A 27,367-nucleotide genomic window follows, 5' to 3' on the forward strand; every position below is an offset into this window, starting at 1 on the left:
AAGCATGAACCTTTGCTTAAATGTTCTGTGAAAATATTAATTTCTAAGTACCATACAGCTGATCAAGACTATTGAATGAAAGTAGCTTAAGGAATGTACTCAAGGTCACATCTTGTAAGGATTAAGATTCCACGTGTTGATTTTACTAATGTGTAAAGTAAGTTCATACTTTCCCTATTCATGTGCTTCTTTGAGTCACTGTCATGTTGAGTAATTATTCAAGCATGTAATGTAAGTTGAACACTGACATCTAAATTTTGATTCACTAAAATTAGAATGTACGCTACACTACTTCCCAATTGTGGTTTGTTACACCAAGCATTTAATGAGACAAGTAGACATTAACTTGCAAATTCAATAATTTTGATCAGCTGACTGACTGCACCTTTCTGTTTATATGCTAAATTGTTATTTAGGCCTGTAAAAGTTATCAGATATATTATGTATGTGTTATAAACAGGTACCTGATTAGAGTGGGACACTACATCTAAGGAAAAAATGCATAATTTAGTTTTTAGCAGACATTGTAGGATTAAATCCAAACTTGGCACAGAGCCTGCACTGATAGTAGGGACTGTGTTGATTGCTTTCGAGGTGCTGTAAAAGCACTGTGAGGGAAGTGCAATTATTGATTTCATATTGTGAAAGAGGGTAAATGTGATGAAGTGTCTTTCAAAAACAGCAATTGTGCCAAAGTATACAACTCTGATGTGTGTGAACTAAGGAAGATATATTTTGAATGCTTGTCTGAGAATAGTAGGCAGAGATTTATAAATATAAGAATAGGGTATCAAGATTATGAATAATACTGCAATGAAAAATAGTCTATTTTTTCCACAGAATTCACATGAGTGCTTTGTTATTATTATTGTTATTACAAATACGTTTAAGCCAATGTAGTTGACGAAACATTAACTTGTCATTCAAACCGTATGTACTCTAAACACTGCATGAAAAAAAAAATGATATACACATTTTGTACACCTGATATTGTATATCTGTAGTAGCTGTATAAATGCCAATTGTATATCAAGATTGTAAAAAGTTTGTCACTATATATCCTACTTGCTTTTATTAACTGATCCTATCGCACATTGTGCTAACAAATCCTTAAATTAATCAAAGTCAATATGATTAGAGTCATTCTCCTTAATCTTGAATTATTTTTTGTGAGAATTAATACAACTTTTACTACTATGAATCAAGCTCTTTAAAAAGATGGAAACAATCAACATAGAGTAAAAAGACAAATTGCAGCCAGTTGTACTGTGTTGCTATGAATTTTGTGATGTATGACTTCATACTCTGTGAATCATGGTTACAAAATAACTTAATGATCATAGGAGTTTGTGCTAGAAAGATGTTTGTATTCTGAGGCAAGAAGTATAGCAAGTTACTTCAAATGTCTAAATATGTTAAACAGATTATGAATGACAGTAGATTATTTTGAGTAATTGATGATAAGCAATCATAAATCTAGAAGGAGCAGGATGAGGTTATAGATGTGATAAATAAACAAATTGTAATGATTCTTAGATGCATTTTAATACATATCTATTAAAATGAATAAATGATTAGGTGTGAGGTTTATTCATCTGATATTTCTTCATAAAAATAACATACTTATTTCATGCTGAAAAAAATATTATTTTGCAATATCTTTTATGTCTGCAATCTTACAAAACTATTTAAAATGTCTATTGTATGTGTCACTGATGCATGTCACCTGGATGGTTGCCTTAATCAAATCAAATAAATTAAATGAAAGCAATGTGGTCATTTTGTTGAATCATTTTATTTTCATTGACTAACCAGCATCTCTGTGTTTGAGTAAAGTATCTAACAAATTCATGTGCTTGTTTAGGTTTTCATTCTGTCAATATTATTATTTCTTTTCTCAAGGTGTAATTTCCACTGTTGGTTTGTCTGGGTTCACATTATATTATTTTCACTTGCTTGTATGCACTGCATGACTACTAGTCCACTCCTAATACTATTGTCATTTGAGTGCCTCATTCATACTGATTTGAATGCACAAATATATTTTGAACCAGCGCGTGTATTAATGTTTGTGATATTCAAATTGTGTGAAGGTGGACATAGTACTACAGTCTTGAAATTGACAGTTTGAAGCAGAATCTGAATGACAGCATTTAAAAACAAATCATCTTTGCCTAATAAGATTGGTCCACACTTGATACCAAAGCTTACAAGGCAAGCATAAACACCCTTATGTATCTTTCTATAATGTTTACATAGCTGCCCATGACTTATGAGTCATATTGTATCCAGGCAAACTTTCAAATACCAAAAAGATTGTGCTTTAAAATACACCGCTAACATCTTGTCTTATGAGATGTACCTGTACCACTTCCTTGTAGGAAAAACAAACAAAAACCAATAGTCAATTTTTTTGACAGTTCATAAATTCTCCTAATTTCTTTATGCAGTTAACATAAAGAGGCATTTAAAGTTTACTTAAACTTATTTGTAATATTGAATTTGTAACAGAATTGAGTGGGACAGTCCACATTCTTGCCATGTCATTCTTTCAGCTACTGAGACTGGGTATTTCAGTACTCGTACAAAATGAATTCTATTTTGCACCAGATGTGTTAATTCAAGCTGCTTTGATTGTTTGTTTCAAGACTGCTCAGCAAAATTGTACAATTTCAATGCATTAGCTCAGTTTAAAAGCTTTTAGGCAGTATAATCCATATTTTTTCAATGCATTAACTCAGTTTTGAAAGCTGAAGGCAGTATAATCCATATTTAGATATGTTTACCATTCATCTGTCACTATGAAAGAGTGCATTAAAGTTTTGTATGGCATCAAAGAGTTTATGGAGGCATCTGCTAAAGCTAACAAAGAGCTTAAAACCATTCTTGACTTCCCTTCAGTTACCATCGACAACAAATGATTTTGCCTGTCTGTAAATAATCAACATTTTCTGCATTGATATTCACTGCCCTCTCTATGTGCCACTTTTATTTGAAAGAAAAGATGATTGGAGCTAAAAGTATCATCAGTATCAAGTTTTTCCCACTTGACAATAATATTCACTCATGAAAGAGGGTTTGGCATGCTCTAACCAAAGCTGCTAGATTAGCTTAGTCTACATAGGCAATCAAAGAATCACTTGCTAGAGATTAGAATGACATGTTAACTTATAGAGCCTCACTGAATACTTGTTAAAAAGACTTGGACACATTTAGTATTAAAAAAACACCAACAACAATAACCATTATCAATGCTTCTGTGTTGTAATGAACAAGAGTGTTTTGTCCACACATCTGAGATCACAGAATTATCATGGCTGCAGTATGTTTCTCATGTCCACTAGGTTTACTGTTGGACACTACAATGCCAAGCTCTACCATTCATACTTCTCATGCTGTATTTCAATACCATGTTTTAGGAAGTTGAAGAATCCGGAGAACCGTCAGCATCTGAGGTACCAAAGGATCAGCCAGTCCGACTGTGTTTTCCAGTCAAAGAATACTTTCTCTCTCGTTATATTCACTCTCCTCTTCCTCCTCGTCTTCCTCTTTCCCATCTTCATCATTTGCCTATGTGGCATGCTAGTTCAAAGTACAAACCAACACTGGACCAGTGGAGTGTCTGGGATGATTTTTTTTTTAATTCTCAGAAGTTTTTGTTAATATTTTTATTCTTCCTTTGATTGTTCCCTTCCTGTCAGTATTTTTCATTACTTTTAGTACCATTTTCCCGCCCCTTCCCCCTCATATTGGCTCTTGAATCTCTACTGCCGTGTGATATTATTTGCACCTTTTCTGTTACTCTCCTTCTCTCACTCTCAAAGAGTGTCTGTTGTATTTCCTGTACTCTTTAATTTTCTGATTTATTCTCCCAAATCTTTTCATATCTCTCCCTTTCATGTCTTGTAAGCCTTTTCTGTTCTTTTTTTTTTCAGTCTGACTTTGTTCCACCATTTCCCCATTTTTTATGTTTCTCAAATCATCACAGCCAGAGAATATAAGATAATCCTTTATACATATTTATTGTTTTTATTTATATGCCTTGCCTTCTTTTCCAAGATGTAATCTGAATATATACTGATGTCAGTTACTATTCATACTGATGTGTAAGAAACTGTTCCCATGTACAAAACCTGATCATATTGATTGTCCATTTTTCCAAGTAATCTCATGTTTTCCCAAGTAATGTCATATTTCTTCAATGAATTCTTTCCTAGATTTAGCATGGGCTATTGCCAGAAGTTTCTTTGAATATGGTTCTTTATCTACAGAGCCTTCATCTTTTATTTTGTTATGTTTTTTCTTTTTTGTCTCATGTAAATAAATAATTGTATATTTACCTACAGCATCAGCTTGTGAAGATCAATATACCTGTGTTTTCCCGTAGATTTGGAAGTTATGAGTAGAAAGGAACTGTCCGTTTTAGTGTCTCACTTTAAAAATGCATCTAAAATGTAACTTTTGAGCAACATTACATAGAAGACTTTAGACCTTTTAACACATGATGTTTAAATAATTTAAAATAAATATGTAGTTTTGATTCATGCATGCAGCTTTCATAGCATTTATATTTATTCATCTTTCTATGAAGATTATTCTTTCTTCAATATGGCTGTCAAACCAAGCTATGTCTCAGCTGCAATATATTTTGTAATGTTTCTTCCCCTTTGCCTGTGTATTCATATGTACAAGTGTATACTTTTTTAATTTGTCACTTTTCATTCATAATGCATTTCTCCTACATGTGATTTTCTAGCAAAATTTCAGCCATCATTTTCATCATCCATATTTCCATGTTGCCTCCCATTCTCCTGTTTTTGTTAAAATATTTTTTTTTCACATAGCCATCAATCCTAAATAGAGACCTGAACACTTCACATGTACCCCTACATGACTATCTATCTATAGTCATCCTTTACTTTCAGTCACATAGGTCCCATATGCCTCTGAGTAAACAATGCAGTATGGCATGATGTTAGTGTATGTGATGTGATGTGTGTGTGTATGTGTGTGTGCATGTTTGTGTGTTATGTGTATGGTAACTGTGTGAGTTTGTTTGCTTTATAAATATTTTGTTGCAATATCTCGAGTGGATATGTGATGTGCATTTTGTTTCTGTATAGGTACGAGGATGTTACATATGTCATCATAGATGAATACATGTGTGTGTGTGTGTTTGTGTGTGTGTGTGAGAGAGAGAGAGAGAGTTTGAATTTCCATGATCCGAGTTTGAAAGGGGTGATAAACTGTTGTTCCTTGGAGTTTGTTCTACCCAGCAGTGTGTTAATATGTGAATGTAAGTGTCCTGTGTGTGTGTGGGGGGGGGGGGGGGGAGGAATCAGTGGAAGGTGTGCAGATATACAGAAATGGTATGTGTGTATATTTTGTTTTATGTGCCTGTTAAGGTGCATGTGTGTGTGTGAGAAAGAGAGATGGGAGAGAAAAGAGGGCTTGAAAAGTGTGATACCCTTTGTATGTTCACTTGTTATGACAAGCATATATGTATATACTTGTTTGTAAGTCGAATTTTCATGGTTTTTCCCCTCCTGATCTGGATGTTTATGCATGCGAGTGAGTTATTTCTTTGCTGTTTCGTTTTGATAATCAGCTCTTCATTTTGTTGACATTTCTGTTGAGACTATACAATGCATATGAAATCTTACTAATTTTTATATAGATCGGTTCCTGATCACAGAAGTTTGATATGTGTTTTCACACTTTTAAAAAATGCATCAAAGCATTAAGGATGTTATACTAATGAGTCCCATAATGGCCTACACCCCAACACACTCAAAAGCCATCAGTTCAAAAGCTGTATCTCTATATTTTGTTTAGTTTGATTTAAATACCATGAACTTGTTTGCTCAAGGATTAAATGATTATCACCATACTTACTGAAACCTGTTTATGAATAACTCATATCAATGAATGTGAAATAGCCTCCTGAAGAATACCTACTTTGTAACTTTCTCATTTTTCTTTCATAAATATAAACACCTTTATTTATTAATAAGGTAATTCTGTGTCCCCCATCCTGAATTTCTATGCAGTGATGCTATTGTGAATTTTTACATGTGTTTTATGAAAGTTTCTTTTATTTGGTCTCTCTACAGCCGATGGTTGATGAGCAGCTGGAAGCGCCTGATATAGTCGGAGATGTGGAGTCAAAGAAGCCCACGTATTCTCCCGAGGAGCTCGAGGATTTCGCCGAAGTCCTGAACGAATTCTCCACGGCAGGTGTGTCCATAAACCTGTTACGTCCTTTTACCACTCCCTGATACTTAATGCAGAATCCAAGAAAAGGAAAGAAATGAGACGTTTCGTGAAATGGCAGGACAGCCTGTGATGGGATAAAACTAGTATCCTAAATCTTAAAGGATTTCCATTACTTTAGATCGGAAAATGTGGTAAGGAAATGTCATGTAAGAAATGCATTACAATTAGAGTGAAATCAATAAAAAGCAACATGTAAATTGCAAGAATACGTAAAACGATGACTATTTTCAGTTCTCTGAAGCAAGTTTAGGGCTATGTAATTTGTATTTTCAAAATGATGTCAAAATGACTCACATTTCAAAGTGCTGAAGCTGCGTTATTGTTTTGATAGTAAAAACTTCATGTTAAATGTTTGTTTGTATGTTTTTGAATGTTTAAGATTTGAAATATCTTTGTTTGGGCTGAAGTGTATTTACAATTTAGTTGAATGTTGGAGTATTTTAAAACTATTTCTTGCCTCTTGTTCTAATTTCTTTCATCAGATTTTGCACAGGAGAAATATTTTGGATGATATATTAAAATGAGCTCATGTTACCAAAAAAAAAAAAGAATCATTTGTAATAATGATTTAGGCTAACTACTGTAAAAGCTGTTACTTTCCCCAAGGGTTTTGTTTTTGCAAATCGCTGTTGGGCCCTGAATTCAACAACACACGAAAATATTGCCACCTGATCTTGATCGCATTGAATTTACGGATAGGCATTTGTGCACTTACAATAGCCTCGGTATCAAATCGCGAAAACAACATCTCATGAAAATGTCTGTGACCTCATTTGTGAAGATATCTTCACAAAAATGACAGCTTTTACAACAGATACAAAACACCCAATCATGTGACAGTTATGGTGAACTTCATCATTATGCCTCCGCCACAAAGTGTCGCCGGAGGCATTATGTTTTCAGGTTGTCCGTCCTTCCATCCGTAATCAATTTTGTGGACAGCGCAAGTAAAAAAACGTTTGAGATATCCTTATGAAACTTGGCATGTATAAGTATGAGTGGGCGAAGTTGTGTCTATCAACTTTTGGGTACACATGCTCAAGGTCAAAGGTCAAAAGGTCAGGGTCAAATGCTCAAAATTTTACTGTATCCCCCATATCTATGCAGTGCCTGAAGGTATTTTCTCGAAACATAGTGTATACATGTACTACCAAATAAAGATTCTCCAGAGAGAGTTTTGGGTCATGAGGTCAAAGGTCAAGTGAAAATGTTAAAATTTTACTTTTTTCCTCCATTTTTTACAAATGGTTCAAGATATCTTCATGGAATTTAGCATGTATGTGTGTACTGACTGGCAGTGATTATCTAGGGAATTTGAGGTCAGGGGTCAAAGGTCAAGGTCAATTCCTCAAATTTTCACTATTTCCCTCATATTAAAGGACAAGTTCACCTTCATAAACATAAGGATTGAGAGAATGCAACAATATTAGTAGAACACATCAGTGAAAGTTTGAGGAAAATTGGACAATCGATGCAAAAGTTATGAATTTTTCAAATTTTTGTGTTGGAACCGCTGGATGAGGAGACTACTACAGCTTGTGAGTCATATGCGTACAACAGTATAAAGAAAATGTAAAAGAAAATTCAACATATTTTCACTTTTTTGGCATAATAAAAGAGCATTTGACTTGCCTCTTTCTAAAGGCAGGGGGAATAATATTTCCCATAACATTTGTCGGTAACGAGTCAGGGGAATGTGTACTTTTTTCAAAAGATGGAATTTTGTGAAATTCTCTTTATATTTTCCGTATATTGTTGTACGCATGTGACATCTAAGTTATTCTTACACTGCAGTAGTCTTCTCATCCAGCGGTTACTGCACAAAAACTTCATAACTTTTGAACGGATTGTCTGATTTTCCTCAAACTTTCACTGATGTGTTCTACTAATATTGCTACATTATTTCAATCCTTATGTTTATGAAGGTGAACTTGTCCTTTAACCCGTTGAGGGCGAGTCCCGAGTATACTCGGGCAAGTGTCTATGGGAAATGTATGTTGTAGCAAAATCAGTCCGTCCTCAACGGGTTAATGCAATGCCTCCAGGATTTTTCTTGAAACTCTGTACATATATACATGTATTACCCAATAGAGATTCTCTTGGAAGTTTCTTACCAAAAGGTCAAAGGTCAAGTGAAAGTGCTAAATTTCACTTCCTCCTCCATATCTCAAAAGTGACTCAAGGAATCATCATGAAACATAGTACATATTTATACATGTTCTACCTGACAGTGATCCTCTTGGGAATTTTAGGGTCATAGGTCAAAATTCAAGGGTCAAAGGCTGGGTTAAAATGCTAAGATTTTACTATTTCGTACTGAAAATGTACTTTTTCTCCATACCTTGAAAATTGTTCAGTGCATAAACTTATAAATGGATCAATAGTCAATTAAAAATCAAATTCCCAAATACCTGCACTCTTTTATAGGCAATATAGCCATTCATCCAATTAAACCTAGTTCAAGGAAAGCGATCATTCAACATATTTGTGACAAACCTGTCATTTCAGTATTTTGCCAATTATGTGAAACTGTCATCGCCCATTGTCAAGACATTGTACTATAGACCTTTGGGAGAACCATGCATTATGGCGGAGGCATACCAGTCGCCATAGCGACATTTCTAGTTTTTAATCTAATTCTGGAAAGAAAAAAATATGCTGTGTGTGGAAAAACCTTCTCCATTGCAATTGAAAATAATCTTTAGGCTGAGTGTTTCGAGTGTGGAGATTAAAGTTTTTGTATGCATACTCTTCACTCTAGATTTACCAGAAGATGAACAACAGCCGCAAGCACCACCCTCTGACCAACCCTTGGTGCAAGAGGACTGCAGCATGACCGAGTCGGTGCCACCCAAGGTGGAGACCAACCTCAAGATGCTGGATCGGCTCACTCCAGAGGACGAGAAGGAACTGGATGACCTGCTGAACCGAGACTTCACCCAGGCTTACCGGGAGGAGCCGGAGGCAGAGAGGGAGCTGGCTGGAGGAGAGCCGGAGGAAGTATCTCGTAAGTTCTCTGTCGTCCTCATCAGAAACATCTCCTCTTTGTCTTTTCCTCCTAGCACCAAGGCCCTATTGCACAAAATTTGAGATCAAACGTAAGTCAGAAAATCAAACATAAGTCGTTGAATAGTCAGTTCTGATTAGCTGACACCTGACTTTATGTTTGATTTCCTGACTTATGTTCGATTGCATTTGTTTGTGCAAGAGGGCCATGGTGTATCATACCTGTCAGGGCACTGCATATGCCTCACCTTGAAACAATTGCTATTTTACAATACTGGATTTTTATTAAAACACCAGCAAGATAGCAACAAGATAGCAATCGCCAGTGAGGATATAAGTGGTCACAACTGCATTTTTTTGTGTGTTTTTTTTTTGCAAGTGCGGCAAAGTTTTCATATAAAGCCATACATGTCTCACAGGTGTTTCTGTGTCCCCTACGATCGTAAGTCAAAGCTGGACAGATTTTCCAATATGACACTTTAGGGAAAACTTTGGGAGTGGTTTGTATGGTTGCACAGCTGATTTGGTGTGGTTAACCTTGAAGGTGGTCCATGGCTTTAGACATAATTTCTTAAATGTCAGATTATGATGGCAATAGGTACCTAGCAGCTGTTTTTATGTGCGTAGATATATCTATGCAGGATTGTCATTTTTTGATTGATAAAGATGAATAGATACCACAAACAATCACAGTCACGTAAAATGAAGCAATAAACTGTGCACATTTCTATGTGTGCATGCTTTCAGCCTAAAGAGATAAATGCACTGTGAATGTTTAGTGTGGATGAGTCGTGCCTAGTGATCAGGAATTGTAAAGATAGAATTCTTCCTGGCTATCATGTTAGTTATCATAACTTTTTTTAACTCAAACTGTCTAAGCCATTGAATTGATGGATGTTTGGGCCATGTGGTATTAATTTGCATCAATTGATTATTTTTTCCCCCCACACTGGACTGCTCAACTTTAATATGTATGATTGTTGTTTGAGAAACATGCAATTGATTTCAGTGCTTGGAATATCGATTTGCTGCTGGAGAGCATGGTTTTGAAAGCATACTTTGATATTTTCAGGTGTCTTGGTCTCCAGTAAAATATGTGTGTGTGTTGGTGATTGTGAGCATGTGAGCTCTGTCACATTACTTTCTGGAAGTCCCAAGATGGATGAGAAGACATTTCCTTTGTTTCACTTTGTTGAATCTCAAGATTTTCATTTTGATTTCTACCCTTGTTATTTACTCCCTTTTTAGACCTTTTTTCTGCATTATAGATATGTAAGAGCACCAGTCATATTTCTCTTAAATTCTTGAAGGATGTACTAAATGGACGAGGGGTTAATCGTAACAGTTTTTGAGGGTTCTTGCGCACTGATCTGTTTTACTATCTAAATATACAGAATGCCAACGGCAAATTGGTCAAATCCAATATGATAGATAAGGGGCAAAGACTTCACTAACTCCATACATTAATCGTATTTTGATTCAGGGGGCAGTATAGGCCTCGACATGACCTAAGCCAATTAAATGGAATTTCACTAAGGATTTGATATTAGTAACAATAGTTGTCATGACAACACAAGGATGAAAGTACCAATGACTAGGGGTGCATTCGAGCACTGTCCTAAAGCGTAGCATACCGTACCATAAACGCAACAGAGGAGCGCTCAAACGATCCCGAAGCATACTCTACCATACCATACCAAGCCAAAAGTGGCCCACTTGCCAATATGCCCCATAAGCTTACCATATCTGTACCAGAAGTTGGCATGAGAAGAGTGCTTGTAAAATGCATTACATCATAATGCAAAGAGTTGATCCTCTTTGTTCGGGACACCTGTATGTAGCAGTAGTGCACCAGGTGAATGACCCTGTCACTGCAAAATGTGTAACCCTCTGACTCGAGTCCAAAATCAACTCCTAAGGTGCACTTTCTCCGCAGAGCGCTCAAACACTCCCAATCTAGCATGGTATGGTACAGTCTGGTATCGTTTAGGTCACTTTGGTATGTTTTGAGCGCTCGAATGTGGCCTCAATCTGCACAAATTTCTGAACGCTTCATCTTGCTTGCTGCTGGCTGCTCTTTCTAGCCTCGACTCCAGCGAGTCCAGTAACCCCCCATGTTGACCTCTTCCAAGACGAGGCGGAGTGCGATCTCCAGGCAGCTGCTGATCAGCTTGAAAAGGAGAAAGAGGAGAAGGAGGAGGAGAGACCAGAGGGAGGGGAGGAAAGAAAGGAGGAAGGAGGTGATGATGATGAGGAGGAGGATGATAATTAGATATCTGAAGATGGGATAGAGACTTGAAATCATAGCACAGCTGTAGCAAAAGATGGGAGATTTTCATGAGAACATCGTGTTGGGACAATGAGATTACATTGATAATGGGAGAGTTTTACTGTGTTTATTTCAGCAAAATGTGGACTGAAATGAATGTTCATGAACATGATGTAATGTAAAAAACTAAATGATAAAAGGGGAAATGCTCTCATAATGATGGGGGAATGTTTAGAAGAGTACCAGACTTACAGAACTAGAGCACAGTCCCAAGTGATACAAAGCCATGTTGGGTTGGCAGTCAAAGAATCAAGATAGTTATACTCCAGGGTGTTCAGACAATAGTTAATTGACATACTGACTAGGTATGTAAAAGATTGCACAGAGAATCATGCTTTATTCAAGGCTATTAGATAATCACCAATCTTCAAATTAATATTATACCAGAAGAGGCTACTTGCAATTTTGCATGAATATCTCTCATGGAAGAAACATTGAAGATTTAGAATCATAAGTGACTTATGTATTCAGCTGACAAGTATTTCTAGTGAGCAGCTTCAGAGATTGTGAGAAATTGTAGCTTTCTATTATCCAGTCGGTTTAAAAGTGTTCTGCAGCAGCAAATGTGATGTGAAATTCACTTAGATTGATATATTCATCTTTCAGATGAGCAACCAAGAGAACCTAAAACTCCAGAAATCTCAGATTTCTTGGATGACCAACCTACGTTTCCTCCAAGTGGTGGGTAGCAAAACCAGCCATGCTCTTAAAATATACCCTGTTTCATGCAGATGTCGGCATTTGTCACTAGATAATTGGCATTTGTGTACACAGCAGCTTTTTTTTTTCAATTTAACTTTGAAACCATCCTTTTCAAGCAACATCCTGATAACATACATTTCGTGATGTCTTTTGAGAAAGTTCTGCTTTTCTCTTTTTCTTTTCCCCCACCCATAAATATCAGTTTCCCATGCACAAGTATCATCACCCCATAAAGTGCTGCTTGTAATCCGTAAATACGTACCAAATTCAGAAATCTGAATGTTCACTGTCATTTTTCTGTCACAAATCTTCTGTTACTTTATAACATCATAAGATAGTGGTCATTACGAGGCATTTGCCAATGCACTCTGTAATATATTGAGAAAAGCATAAAGAGGCTACTTTTCATAGCAAAGATGTTCCACATGTATGCTTGCATATAGTTTGATTTACTCATGAGCCAAACAAATTGAGCTTTGTAATAAATGCTACAACTGGGAATTAAATCCTTGAGACAGAGGGCTAACCTGACCTTTGCCAAGTAGAATGACATGTGATTCATTCAGTGTTTGAGTTGATATCCTCCACTATAGACCATTTTTTTTTACCATCTTGCAGTTCTACTGCACGTCACCCTCCCATTTGTTTTGCACCCATAACCATCATTCTACCTCAAAGTTGATACTAACAGTCCTGTATGAGCTTAAAAGCTGTGAAGCATAAGTAAAATATTCATGTTACTCTGCTTAACTGTTAGCCTAAAGTTGAGTCCCCACCTCCATATTAAACCACATACCACATCTTGTGAACATTTGTGAGTATTAAATCATACATGATAAAAAAGTTGTGAAGATGTTGACATACATAGCAAAGCAAATTGATGAAGGTATGTAAGTTTTCTGAAGCATTCCAATAGGGTAACCAAAGACTGTGCTTTCGTATTAATTTGTAAACAAAATGCATGGTGTTCAAATTATTTTGTGGGGTGAAATTTATTGTTATAAACACAATAAATCAAATATTTTTGAATGTCAGAATGTAACGTATCAAGATTTTTAAGATACCATTTCATGTGCTCATTCAGTTAAGCTTTCCAAAGGGAAGTGTAGAAAGGATGTGGACAATGTGAACTTTAAATGTCAAAAAAAAGGGGAAAAAATCATAGCTCAATACGTTTTAAACAATGCTTGATCCTTACATCAGAGGGTCTTATAACAGCATTCATAAAATGGTAAACTTAGTTATCATTAAGTCACATTCTGTAGAAAAGGGCCAAGTAACTCATCTTTTAGGAGCAGTAAATCTAGTGTACTCTCTTCTTTTTCATTCTCAATGTATCTGCTCATCTGTGTGTCTCTGACAGCATCAAGAGCTGTCTTCAGTATGATATACCTTGAGCTGTCAGAATAGTTGGCAAGCTGTGTATTAGAGCATAGTTGATAGAAAAGGAGAGTTGTTGGGCATTGTTCATGTCACTGCCAGCATTCCTGTATGGAGCCATAGGATTGTGTAAACTGAAGAAATATAATGTAGCAATAACTAGATTTTCGCATCATTGTAGCTGTAGAATGCATTGCCAAGTAAAACCTACCTATGTCATATCAGATTGAATGTTCTTCATGCATTCAAATTTCGACAGTAAACCAAAAGAATTCCCATCTCTCACAGCTATTGCTCAAAATACTGTGATGCTAAATTGCGGTTGGTCTAGATCTTCCGTTTATGAGGCTGGATACCCGCCTATTTGAACTTTCATGACAGTAAGCATAGAACAGATGTTAACATCAATATATGTGTAAATGATCACTTAATGTTTACCACATGATGTAAGAAGTAAACCAAATGATCAAGGATTTCACATCTTCATCAAACTGCCTTTTTGCTATGAGTCAACTGTAGATGCAGCTTAATCCGTGCTTGTTGGAATTTATTACAGTATATACAGGAGTCTACAGAAGTGTTCTTTTAATAAGTTGATACAATAAATTACAACACAACATACCCTTTGAAAAAAAAAAGACTTTCATTGCATACCAAAGCTGTTCCGTATGGCCATGTGTTCTTATACGTGTATGTTACTAGTATGTTAAACATGGTCTCTGAGTATAAAGATGACATCAGCAGAAGGAGGTACAAGAAGAGTTCTGAGTCTGCAACCATGCAGATTTATTGAAGGCTTTTCATTATCAGAAGGAAATCCTGCAGTGAACAGTTTGGCATGGTTGAAAGATTCAACCAATATGTTCAGTCATTCATATGTTTCATGACTAAGAAAAGTGTCTGCTAGTCACATCATGTAAGTTGAGTATTTCCTTTGTTGAAAATTCAAAGCTCCTTCCCCAGCCTCAAATTATTTTCAGAGTACACTTTATTGAACCCATACACCCCCTCCCCCCCCCCAAAAAAAAAAAAAAAAAAAAAATGCAGCTTTGATACAGGTCAGCACTGTAAAAGTGGATATTTTTGCGCTACTGATTTTTCGCGCTCGGCTGGGAAAGATAAGTTTCGTGTGTTTTTAATTCCGCGGAATCAAGACATCAACTACTGGAACATATGGCGAGCGAAAATATTCACATGCTTTTATTTTGCGCTAGTTTCTGGTTGTGCAAAATGCGCGAAAATTTGAACACTTTGAAAATTTCCACGTTTACAGTAGGTCAAAGAAATATGTTTTCATTTTACATATATACCATTTTCCAAAATATATTTTGCTTCTATTTCCGAATGATAATCACTGGGGTTGTGGTAAAACAATAAATAGCAGAAAGTGAAGAAAACAAATAAGATACACAGTGTGTGGATTATATAACAGCATGCTTGATGTCATGTGTGATCCACCATTATGAGTTTGTGAAATGTGGCCTCAATGTTCTGTGTGTAACTTGAAGTGTTTGTCTCCATGCTTGGTTGAAGCACTGTATGGATTTCATGGTCACAAACAAGTATGGCTGCATACACACATATCTGTATTTATCATTCCATGTGTTCTTTATTGTAGGTGCCCAGATATCTAATAACCAACCCCTGTCATACTACATATCAACTTGACATGATATGCTTTTGAAATATGTTCAGCAGCTCATTCTTTGTTCTGTGGCAGTGTGTCAAGTTGATGACACGGGCTTGTGTACACACAGTGTATGTGATTATTACTTCCGTTTCTGACATTGATCAATTTTTGTCCATTTTGCTTGATCCGACAGCCCCTCTCGGAGTAGTGGAGACACAACCAAACATTGAGTTCCCACCTGACATGGATGTACCAGGTGAGACAATGAGAATCTTTCAGTTTCTTTCATACAGGCAAATATTTATGCCCTATCTCTTTCATTCCACATTTGATTCTTCTCTTTAATGTCCTTCTACCTGGTACTCTTTCTGCCTTTCCTCTTGCTCACATGTAGGTGCTACTGTATACGCCATATATTTTGCAAGGTTTGTATTTTTACGAGTTTCACTAGTTGGGTGCTATTCACTAATTTTACAACACAAAAAAAATTATTAACTTTGACCTTGATATGAATGTGACGTGCACATCTCCCTTCATTACTGTACTCCACTATCGCGAATTTAACCACTCGTGAAATTGTCAGGAAGTTTCACACAAAAAAAAATTGACTCACTAGATATATGGCATATACAGTATATCTTCCTTTGTCTGCCAGTCTGTCTCTTCTTTTTTGTCCATTTTTGTGCCTGTTTTTTTTTTGCAAGAATTTGAGTTTGTGTGAGAGAGAAAGAAAGAACAGGACAGAGCATTCAGTAGGTAGATGTGTGTGTAGACGAATAAGATGTACAAATTATAGATGTATCTGGTCTATGTTCATTTACTTATCAGTCTATATACCAGTTTGTCTATGTGAGATATCTGATATATTGCTATATGTTATCATTACATGCCTTTACTTCCACTTCTTCTGATCACATGTCAAGGAGATCAAAATTATATTGTGCATGCATTAAGAAAGTTGTTCAGTGCAACTCCAGTGATATGCATGGTAAACACAACTCAAACTCTTATCTTATGGCATCCAGAGAGTACTTAAAAAGTATTATAATGTCTTAATTATAAATCATTCTCTTTGTACTAGCTATCAAAAAGGAGTTATATGAGCTTCATTGTGACACAAGCTAGTTTGTTATTATGATTCACCTTGAGAAAAGCTTTCATCTCTTTTCCGTTTTCTATCCAATTCAATTCAATTTCGGTTTTATTCAAAGATGCCAAATAAGAGTCCCAAGACAAACCATATTTGGTTCACATAAAAATTTGAAAACAGACTGTGAATACATAATATCAACAAACATTATAAACCCTTTCTTTGTGTACAGTCACAATGAAGTGCTGATTACATAATAAAGTAACTCTACCGCAAATATTCCTTTGTGCTCACGTGTGCCATGTCATGACTTTCATTGCAGTGGATGGTGATGAGGATGTCGAAGAGGAGATTGAGGAGTACGAAGAGACGCTTGACGACGGCACCATCCGCAAGGTGATCAAGAGGCGCATCAAGAAGCGCACGGTGCAGATGATTCCGGTGGAGATTGACCCCTCCCAGCTGCCCCCTGGTGCCATGGGCGAAGGAGACGATGATGTCAGGAGGTATGACTCCAGATGCTCGTCCCCATCTTAATCCCCTGTCACCTATTTCTAAAACTTAACCGAGCTTTGTTGGGTATACTGTAAAAGCTGCTATTTTTGTAATGGTATAATTTTCATGAATTTCGGAAATCACTGTTGGGCCGCCAATTTAACATCATGCAGAAAAATCGGCACCAGATCTTGATCACATAAAGTGGCAGAATGAACAGACAGGCATCTATGCCTCGGTGTCACATTGGGAAAACAACATCTCTCGAAAATGTCTGTGACCTCCTCAGTTGCGAAAATGTCTGTTTGTGAAAATAGCAGCTTTTACAGTAATCAGAAATTCATGTGGCTTTCTTTCTTTGAGAATTGGCACTGATGTCCTGAACTGACTTTCAATAAAAATTGACAATGCAATCCTTTCTGCTGTATCTAAAGGAACTCATTGTCTGTGATTCTTACTTTGTTACCCCAGAATTTGTATTCTAACTGTAAAGTCCAAGTTTTTCAAGGTAAATTACAGCAATGTGCATATTTACTGCAGAAGAGCAAATAATGTAGTAATCCAATTTCAATTCAGTGTTATGCCAAGTTGAATTACAATGATGGCAACAAAGATTAATTGTATCTCCTTTTCTCTTTTGAACATGTAAAATAGCCAAGCATCTGTAATAATATTCTTTTTTATACTGTCTTCTTATCAAGCTTGCACTGTCAGTTTTGTGCACACTATAATGTACAGCATATAAGTTTTGAGTATGCTCCATGTTTATAAAACGTTTTGTTTGTTAAGCAAAATGTCTACCACATTCAACATATTGGATCCCAGCAAGGCAAGGCAAAGTAAGTTTACACTGTAGCTTGTGGAGATATATTTTTCTGCAACATGCATTCTTTTCCTCAAGTCCAAGAATATTCCCATCATGTTCATGTCTACAAATGTGTTTTGATCTGTAATCTGCAGGATAACTGTGCACAAGAAGGTGACGCGGAAGACGTTCATGCGTGACGGTGAGGAGATCGATCAGCAAGAGGAGTGTGAGACCAACATCGAGGAGGACGGCATCGTCAAGGAGAACAGCGAATTGCGCGAGGACCTGCAGCAGATTGTTGACGGGCTCCTCAGTGACCAGTCACTAGAGGGCGCTATTGGGGACGGCACCACCGTAGTTGTTGAGAGGGAAGAGACCGTGGAAGGGGAAGAGTCTGAAATCTAGATTGTGACTCACTCACCATTAACCTGAAGATAACTTTGCTCTATTCTAGCCAAGACCAGCTTTACGACGAGCTGCCCACTCTTTCTCGCAGTGTGAGAGAAACTTTTGTGAAGAATGCGAAATGTTTGCAATTGTTTCAAAACTTTGTATTGTGAGTACCTCTTTGTGTTCTTTCTCATAACAAGAAGAAATGCACTTCATGGCAGTCAGAAGTAAAGTTTTAAAAATGCACAGAGGGAAATACATAAATGAAAAGGAAACTGATGATTTTTAGTTCATTGGCAGAAGAACTTGATTTTACAGTGATTGCAATTCAAGAATGTGAATAACCATGATCTCATTCATTACAATAGAATTGAAAATATGTCTTTCTCTTGTATGAGTTGACATATTGAAACTTTCTTGTGAAAATTTGATTTCGTTTACACTTGACATATTACTAGAAGAAATTTGAATACTCTTCAGCAGTTTAATGACTGGAGGTAAAGGCTGTGAGACAAGTTTTACACATTGGTATATTTATTTTATATATCACTTCCACATGGCCAGCTGCATATAAGGCTAAAAATGTTTCATATTCTGAGTACAAATATATGATTATGGCAAACTATCTTATTGAGCAAGGTTAAAATTTTCAATTTGACTGTCATTGTTAAAAGCACATAGTTATTTCATCTCTTGCAAATATGTATTTCTAAAGGTTACTGGTGGTATATGTGTGGATGTAGAACTTGGCACAGGATGAAGTGTTCGTACTGCTGTTATATTATCTATATTTAAACAACCATAGAAGTGTTTTCATTCTGCCAAGTAGCATAGTAAGAGCTTATCACATAGTTACTCTGATGCAGGGCTAGTGCAAAGAAAAGACAAAACAGTTACAGGTGTTAATGTGCAAAATTGAACTTGTAACAATAAATCAGAAATAAACTACCATGCATTTGTAATGTAGGATTAGGATGAAATTCCATAGATTTTGAATATTCCTATGTTCAATGACAGTTGGATATATGAATTATTGTGTGTGTAAAGTGCTGTTCATTTATTGTTATGTATGTCTTTGCAGATAGAATCAGGATGAGTGATTATTTCAATAGCTTAGCTAACCAACAACCTGACATTGGTCACTATTGTTGGTCGATAATGGCATAAATTTGCTGAATGGTTGATATAATGGTGAAGAAGTGTAAAACCTTTCAATTGAAAAGATTGAAAACTTCAAACTTTGTAACATCAATATTTTGAGCACTTTATGATTATACTGGACATGTACTGTTGATGTTACTCTACCATATTTTCTGAATACTCTTATGAATTGAGAGTAATGCTTGCTGTCTGGCACATATAGAATAAGATAAATTGATGAAATTTTTTTTTCATATATTATACCCTCATAAAGAGTATTCTATTCACATAAATCATGAAACTTAAAGTGAACAGTTTCACAAACACTTACGTTCTTATAAAGTATGTGATCTATTGGCAGATTTCTTTAGATTTTCTTGTATTGATGTGGCATTTTAAAGTAACAAATGAATCTATCATTGCATTCTCCGGAGACTTCTAGTAGAGTTTCTCATGGGTGTAATATATTTATGATTTGCCTGTTCTTTAGTTTTTAAGAGAAAAAAAATCAAAAAAGTTATTTGAAGCATAGTTAAAAATATTGTAGATTCTTGCCTGTTGTAATCTGTATTGATATTACAAATTTGTGATCCTGTGTGAAATTTCTAAGATCTTAGCAAAAAATATGATGCTGTAAATTGCTTGATATGGTGATAATTATGGAGGGTAAAATTGATCGTGACATGCTTGAAATATTGGATCAATTGCAAAATTCTGTGTGATTAAAGTCGTGTTATCGTTGCTGTACATGGCATGCCTGTTAATATTTGCAACCATTTAAGACCCCTGAGATTGTTAAAGCCATTCTTTGTGCAGTACTCACACCACTTGTCTCTCTAGACAATATCTGAGCATATAAATGCTATTTCTGAATATCTCTCTATTTGTTTGTAATGTGCCATACAGTCAATAGTCTGTGAAAGGAAAAAAGACATTAGAAAAGGATTCTATATTAAATGGGTTGTTGTGAATTTTGCCGTCTTGTTCAGACTTATAATCATGTATCTTATGCATAAACACAATTATGAAGTGTTTCTTCTGATAGTTCTGTGTAGTTTCCAAGCAAAGTGCTCTAAGGCATATATCATGGGCTTGAAATGAAATCAGTTAATCAAATGGAAAATCATGATAATTATGGTAATAAAAAGAAGTAAGATAGATCATGCTATTGACAAAAAGGGCTAGCCAAGAAACAATCATGGACACATACCAACAAAAATTACTCAAGTTGAGCCTCATACTTTGAGATGTAAGATCACAGAATGTTCATTAGATTTCTTTCATTTTGTAGATTACATACACCTGTAGCATGTCCATGTGATTTCATGTATGAGTGACAGCTATGACAACTCTTGAGTTTTGTCTTTACATTGAGCAAGCAATGACATAATGCAGAGCTGCATTCCACACTTACATTATGTGTAATGCAATAGAAATATCTGCTTGTTCCACGTGATAGAGTGATAGACCAGCAGTGTAGAAAGACTATGATATTGCTGTTTTTTGAGTGCTTACATGTGAGTCTAGTGATGCTACGGTAGACAATAGATGTGCAAAACTGGTGCATTTAAGTTTCGTTTTGCGCCAGTGTTTGGTGATGTTCAATGACACAATTCTGTGACTACGGATTCAAGGTTGTGATATTTTAAGTTCTTCCTAAAAAGCTGGGAAGGCATGTCGTGTTTAGTTTTTTTCTTTCTTTCATTCTTTTTATTCTTTTCCAGATGTGACTGTATAGAGGAAGTGTAATAGTAATTGATTTGACTCTTGAAAGAATTCACAAATGGAATGCGTGTGAAACAGCTGTTTCAGATCATGTGCATCATGCAAACATGGAAAGAAAAAATCTTCATCTTCATAACTGATTTGTCTGCACGTTCCCAGTAAATGAAGAAAAAACCTACTGCAGTGTTGGTACAGTCTTTTCTTTTTTCTGCTGTCACGATTCACGTCTATGCTGTGCATTGTAGTGAAGAGATGAACGTGTGTATGTGTGTGTGTGTGGGGGGGGATTCAGTTTTCAGCTTAGTTTGAATACTTTCATATTGCTCAAAAAATAAACAATACTTTGTGGTAACATAACATACATAACATGCACAAAACACATTTCACAAAAATGTACAGCAAAAATTGTACATTAATGGTCATTATGCTGATATTGCAGATTTATGCAAAAGAGCATTGCAGAGAGAGAAACATGAAGTAAATCTACATAAAGCTAAAGCACATATGAATTGCAGGTTTCCAAGGAAATACATGTATGAGTTTTAGCATTATAAATGGAGGTCGGAAATAATTTGAGACTGACCAAAAACAAATATTCATATGTCTTGTATGTAAACAAAACAAATTAATAACTTTCTCTATTGTGACACACCCATGATGTAGAAGTAGGACAGTGTACTTAGTTAACTCACTATAGAATTGCATATACTAGTAGTGTGTGTGTGTGTGTGAGAGAGAGAGACAGAGAAAGGAAGAAATTGTTGCCCAGAAATGTGAGAGATATTATGTTTTATATAACTGCATAATGCAGTATGTCACCACTATATATATATATATATATATATATATATATATATATATATATATATATGCAAACTTATAGGAGTCAATCTGTTGCATGCCTGTGAGTTATTGCATTTTCCAATATTTGACATGACACAACACGCTCACTTTTTTTTTTTCTTTTTTTAAATCAACAGTGGGTTAATGCTCGCGCTCTCCTCCAACTTGGAATACTGTATATTCAGTGAGGGCAATATTCTGCCATCAAGCTTTCTCTGTGTAATGTCTGTGGGAGTGTAGGGTTGTGTTTGGTAATAGGAGTATGAGGCTGTATGTGTGTGTGTGTGTGTGTGTGTGTGTGTGTGTGTGTGTGTGTGTGTTTGCGTGTGTGTGTGTGTTTGCGTGTGTGTGTGTAATGAAGAGGATATTGACTACTAGTAATCTGATCAAGTTGATCAAGATATTTTTTCCCTTTTAAGAGTTATGCTTAATCTGATATAGTTATGTACATATAGCGTGTGCTCTGCAAAAAAAAAAAAAAGAAGGAAGGAAGTTATGTAAAAAGTGATTTAGTAGCAGTAGCACAATTTCTTTTTGGGTGTGTGTGTAATAAGGCACATTTGGATTGGCTTGATTAGGTTGATCAAAATAGCTTTTTAGGAGAGTTAAGCAGAATTTCATGTCATTTTTCTTATATAAACATGGTATGATTTGGAAAAAAATTCAAATATATTGTACTGTATGTTGGAAAAATGATTCAGCAGCACAAGAAAGAAGAATACAGCTGCTTTTTTGTTGGTGGTAATATTAATTTCATTGTTAATATGGATTTGATATTGAATGAAACTCAAAGAATATCATAAAACAAAAAGTGTGTTTGTGTGCATGTGAGTGTGTCTGTGTGTGTGAAAGAGAGATATAAAGGCAGAGAGTGTGTTTGTGTCTGCATGTTTGTGATGGAATATGTTAGGAGGGTAATATCTGTGAATATTTACAGTTTAGTACATACATCACAGGTCGTAGAAGAAGAAGCCTACAGGTACAAATCATAATAATACAATTTGTAGGCACAAATCTATGTGAAATGAAGAGAAGGCAACATGTGAAGAGTTTTATTGCAAAATGAGCGAAGTGCCATTTTTAAACATTTCAAAGTAAGTCCATCATCAGATAGAGCAAAATTAAACCTTTCCAGTAATACCTCACTTGTGACACACCAAGGAATATTCTAGAAGTTACGATTAAAAGTATCCTGTGTTTTCTTATTATTTTCTTTGTTTTAGCAGTTTTAATCACAAAATATATCAACTTAACAAGAATGGAGTTAGCTCGTTTTGCAATTAAATTATTCATGTGCTCCCAAGTCACAATTATCCAATCCCTACCTACACCATATCCCCCTCCCTCAGTCCCTTTAGCTCCCCATCAGGCTCGGTTGCTCCTCTTCCTCACATTGTCTCACTCCAAACTCTCACTCAAGGTTGGCAGCCATTACGGGCATAAAACAAACAAACAAACAAACAAACCGGTCCTACTACTAGTAATTGACGCAAACTAATGCAAACTAATGCAAACTAATGCAAACTGATGCAAACTGACGCAAACTAATGCAAAGTCATTGCAAACTCAATGCAAACTACTAATTAATGCAAACTAACGCAAATTACTAATTAATGCAAACTAATACAAACCGCTAGCGGTGAAAATTAGGCCTTACGGTGAATTACAGCACATGGACATGGCTCTTCCCAGGGCACTCTAGCCCTCTCGAAACAGATATCGGTCAAGTAAATCCATCCTATCGAAGAATGACTAACGTCACGTTTACTTCAGTATATCACACATCTCACCTCAACAGTCAACAAAAACTCGAAAAAAATATTTTATTGAAAAATCATCGAATTCATATTTTTGACCAAACAGATGTCGTTTAAATTTTAGTTTACTTTCAAAATTCAGAAAATGTAAAACAGAATGAAGCGCAGAAATACGGACTGTAATGATCGATCATTGATGGCCGACCTACTAATTAATGCAAACTCAACGCAAACTCCAAGCAGGAAGGTCTCACCCATAGCTCCCTGCTAGGATGCTCCAAGACATAACGCTATCCTAGGGTCTATCCAAAGAGGTTCTATGACTTATAGAACCTCTTTGGGTCTACTAGTATCCTATGTGAAACCAGTAATATCGATTACAAATTGACATATCGATTACAAAATGACATCGATTACAAAATGACATTTACAAAAGTGGGAAAACTGGAAAAAGAATTGAGAATTTGCTTTGCGTTTATTTAACAGAGTATATGGTCTGCCGTACATCCACCAGGAAATGCCTTTTCCACGCACTCGTAATAAGTGTTATAATGTAAGTCAGGACACACAGGTTTCAGTTGCTTTTGAGGTTTTGTTGTGACGGGGGTTTTGGAAGGGGGAGGGGGGATGGGGTGGGGTAGTAAGAGGGAGAATGGACGGGGGTATTGAGTAGTGGGGGGGGGGATGGCGGGGGGGTTGGTTTTGTTTTGTTTTTTTTAACAAAAAACTTCAATCAATGGATATTGATATTTTAGGTTGGATTGTATGAAAGCTGAAAAGAAATTATTTTTGGGGTAAGTGATTCAGTTAATAGAATTTATTATGTAATGAAAGAAAAAAATTGTTAAGAGATTGAGGAATTAATAATGTAAAATTAGAAAAGAAGAGATGTTTATATATGGATTGTGTATATTGATTGTGAAAAAATGTACCAGAGTGTATCAAAACATGCTAAATCAATGTTAAGTTTTGATATCAGTTTTGCATTCATTGATGAAAAGGACTATAAAATTGGTCCGGAGATTTCTGTATCAATTTATTTGTATATTATGTTTCCATTGATGAAGAATAAAATATTCTTTAAAACAAAAAAAAAAACATCCCGAAATACTAATTAATGCAAACTCGACGCAAACTGGAAGACACAGCGCTATCCTATGAGAAAACCACATAAATCGATTATAAATTTCGGAAACTGACACCCCGAAATACTAGCGTAATTAATTCAAACCCCAAGACCCAACGTTATCCTATGTGAAACTGACCTAAATCAATTACAAATATCGGAAAATGACACCCTGAAATCTTAATTAGTGCAAACTTAAAGACAAAACGTTACCCTATGTAAAAACGACGTAATTTGATTACAAATACACATATCAGAAAATAACACCCAAAAAATATAAAACAAATGTAGGTTATTGATAACCTAGGTCTCACGGAAATTTGGAACAATCAATTAAGCATCAAATCTCACTCTAGCAGAAGCAAATGTTTAGTTAGCGGCAAATTAAATTACATTTATAAGGAAGAGTGACGCATAGATGTAGAAGAAATTTTAATCCCCAATGTTTGCACTATCGAATTTTCAACCAGGAGCTCCATTTTAAGAAAAACCTCAAGCACTTGAACGTTTCGCAAGGAAATTTTCATGCAAATTCCGTTGTGCTAACCACAAATCCCAACTGTTTCTTGAAGATATAATCAATTCACTTCAATTCAATTCAATTCATTTTAATCGTTCAATAATAATGATGAAAAAAAATTACAGTAAATTCAGTGCGGGACTTTAACATACATAAATACGAAGCATAACAAATACAATATATATATATATATATATATATATATATATATATATATATATATACTTGTATTTATATACAGAGAGAGAGAGAAAAACACGAAATAGTACTTGATAAATAATAGATAACTGAACATGCATGCAAAGTCAAACTGAAAAGAACAATCGTATAAAAACGTGGCATAAAACCGACTCAATTGGCATGATGTTCAAAACTCCAGAAACCTTCCCTGTTGCTATGTTCCCAGTCTCACCTCCCCCCCCCCCCCATGTCAGCCCGCGATAAACTGAAACAACTCAAACCAACTCGCCCTAAAATACGGCACAACAAGCAAATTAACACATACAAAAACAATAACAGTGATCGATTATATCATCATCTATATTTCTTTCTACATTCCACCATTTGTATTGCACATAATCACTTTACAATACTGAGATATACAAGATAACAAACATATTGTAATTATACGTCAATTTGCCAGAAAAAAATATATGAAGGGAGGAGTAACGGTAGAGAAAAGTTAGAAAAGTAAGAATGGAAGAGGAAGCGGAGGTATAACAGCTCATTTAATAACATAATCTATATCAAACATCATCAGCTATTACATCACAAATCCAAAAACTGAAAAATCCCAAGATGGTGATCCCAGGTGATGATGATAATGACCCGTCTGTGGCAATGACTGTAAAAATGACAATGATTATGATGGTGAAGCTGATAATGAAGGTGGCGATAATGTTGTCGTTGAGATGATAATGATGATGATTAAAAACAAGCATATGTGGGATCTTCAGTGCAGTTTCACTGTTTTACAATACCGTCCCAACCCGACAACTTTCCAAACCATAAATCACCGCAAATTTGTCCCCTATCTATCACAATTCGTCCATTTGAAAGCCCAAGACTCCACCAAAACACCCGCTCATCACAGAAACAATTCCGACAAACTCCTGCTGACCCCTAACCTCCCTCAAATTACTCAATGACAGTAGTATTCCACGTGAAAACAGTGGAAACAAAATTATCAGATAACGGACAGGCAGGCCTTTGGGAGCCCATTAAAGGGGGCAACCTCACTGGCGGCCTCGGGTAGTTCAGCTACTAATGAGTTAACTGGTACTATTAAAAAGTCTAATTGCAAATGGAATGAAAGGATTCAGATATCGGTTTGTCTTGCATTTTGCAGAATGCCGTAGTTTGCCAGATCTCAACCAACAAAAACATTGATGAAGGGGGTGTTAGGGGTCCCTCAAGATATTCACTATACTTTCCTAAGAATTTTTCCTTTAATTTCTAGGAATCAAATTCCTATAGAAATTAAAGATTTTTTCCCATTGCGATGAGAATATAAAAGTGGTGAATTTCATTACCTTTTCATTGCAGCCTCCTGTAGTGAACATCGAAAGAAATACTGAATAAGATATCACAGGAAATACCCGAAATGAAGGTGGATCAATTATTTATTGTGAAAAGAGGGCAGTCATTTCTATAGTTAAACCAAGTTTTGTAGTTATATAATGACACATGTAGATGACTATATAATTGTCCCTTTCTTAGTTACTGCATAAGCCTTTTCCAGGCCGTGACTTCTTTATCTGTAACGTGTCTTTTCACTCTCCCCCTCTTTCTCTTCATTTCTCCTCCTCTCGCTCTCATCTCCATTTTCCTTCATTCTTTGTTCACTTATCATATGCATATATTTCCGTACGTCTTTGTGATTTTTTATTTTATTTTCGCGTTGTTTTTCTTAGCTATGATATGTGACTCGTATTTCTTTCATTCTAAATTTGTACAGCTGTGCTCATGTCATCAGTTTTGGGTCCTTCTCACTGTCCCCCTCTCTTATATTCCCCCCCCCCCCGTCATATTTTCCTCTTTTTTTTGTTCCCTGTATCGTGTATTAATAGTTCTGTATTTTTTATATTTCTGTACATTTTCGTTATTCTTTTCATCAATCGTATTTCACTCTCATTTACTTTATTATAGAT

The 27,367-nt window shown here is 35.7% G+C and overlaps 1 protein-coding gene across 22 annotated transcripts in view; it reads left to right on the forward strand.

The window, feature by feature from the left end:
• Window positions 1-19,680, forward strand: part of LOC139713888 (uncharacterized) — a 303,947-nt gene extending 284,267 nt beyond the window's left edge. For 17 of the 22 annotated variants that reach the window (XM_071625598.1, XM_071625599.1, XM_071625590.1 and 14 more), the window contains 8 exons: window positions 3,420-3,455; window positions 6,114-6,237; window positions 9,038-9,283; window positions 11,367-11,522; window positions 12,218-12,292; window positions 15,517-15,579; window positions 16,736-16,919; window positions 17,869-19,680. In XM_071625598.1, the coding sequence (XP_071481699.1) occupies window positions 3,420-3,455; window positions 6,114-6,237; window positions 9,038-9,283; window positions 11,367-11,522; window positions 12,218-12,292; window positions 15,517-15,579; window positions 16,736-16,919; window positions 17,869-18,121 (1,137 nt within the window). In that variant the 3' untranslated portion in view covers window positions 18,122-19,680. The remainder of the gene's footprint in view (window positions 1-3,419; window positions 3,456-6,113; window positions 6,238-9,037; window positions 9,284-11,366; window positions 11,523-12,217; window positions 12,293-15,516; window positions 15,580-16,735; window positions 16,920-17,868) is intronic. The other 5 variants (XM_071625610.1, XM_071625612.1, XM_071625611.1 and 2 more) reach the window with 4 other exon arrangements.
• The last annotated feature ends 7,687 nt before the right edge of the window (window positions 19,681-27,367 follow it).

This window comes from Diadema antillarum, unplaced genomic scaffold, assembly GCF_040938485.1.
Source record: "Diadema antillarum isolate AM-2024a unplaced genomic scaffold, OU_Dant_1.0 seq00002087_RagTag, whole genome shotgun sequence".
In the NCBI taxonomy this organism is placed as follows: Eukaryota; Metazoa; Echinodermata; class Echinoidea; order Diadematoida; family Diadematidae; genus Diadema; species Diadema antillarum.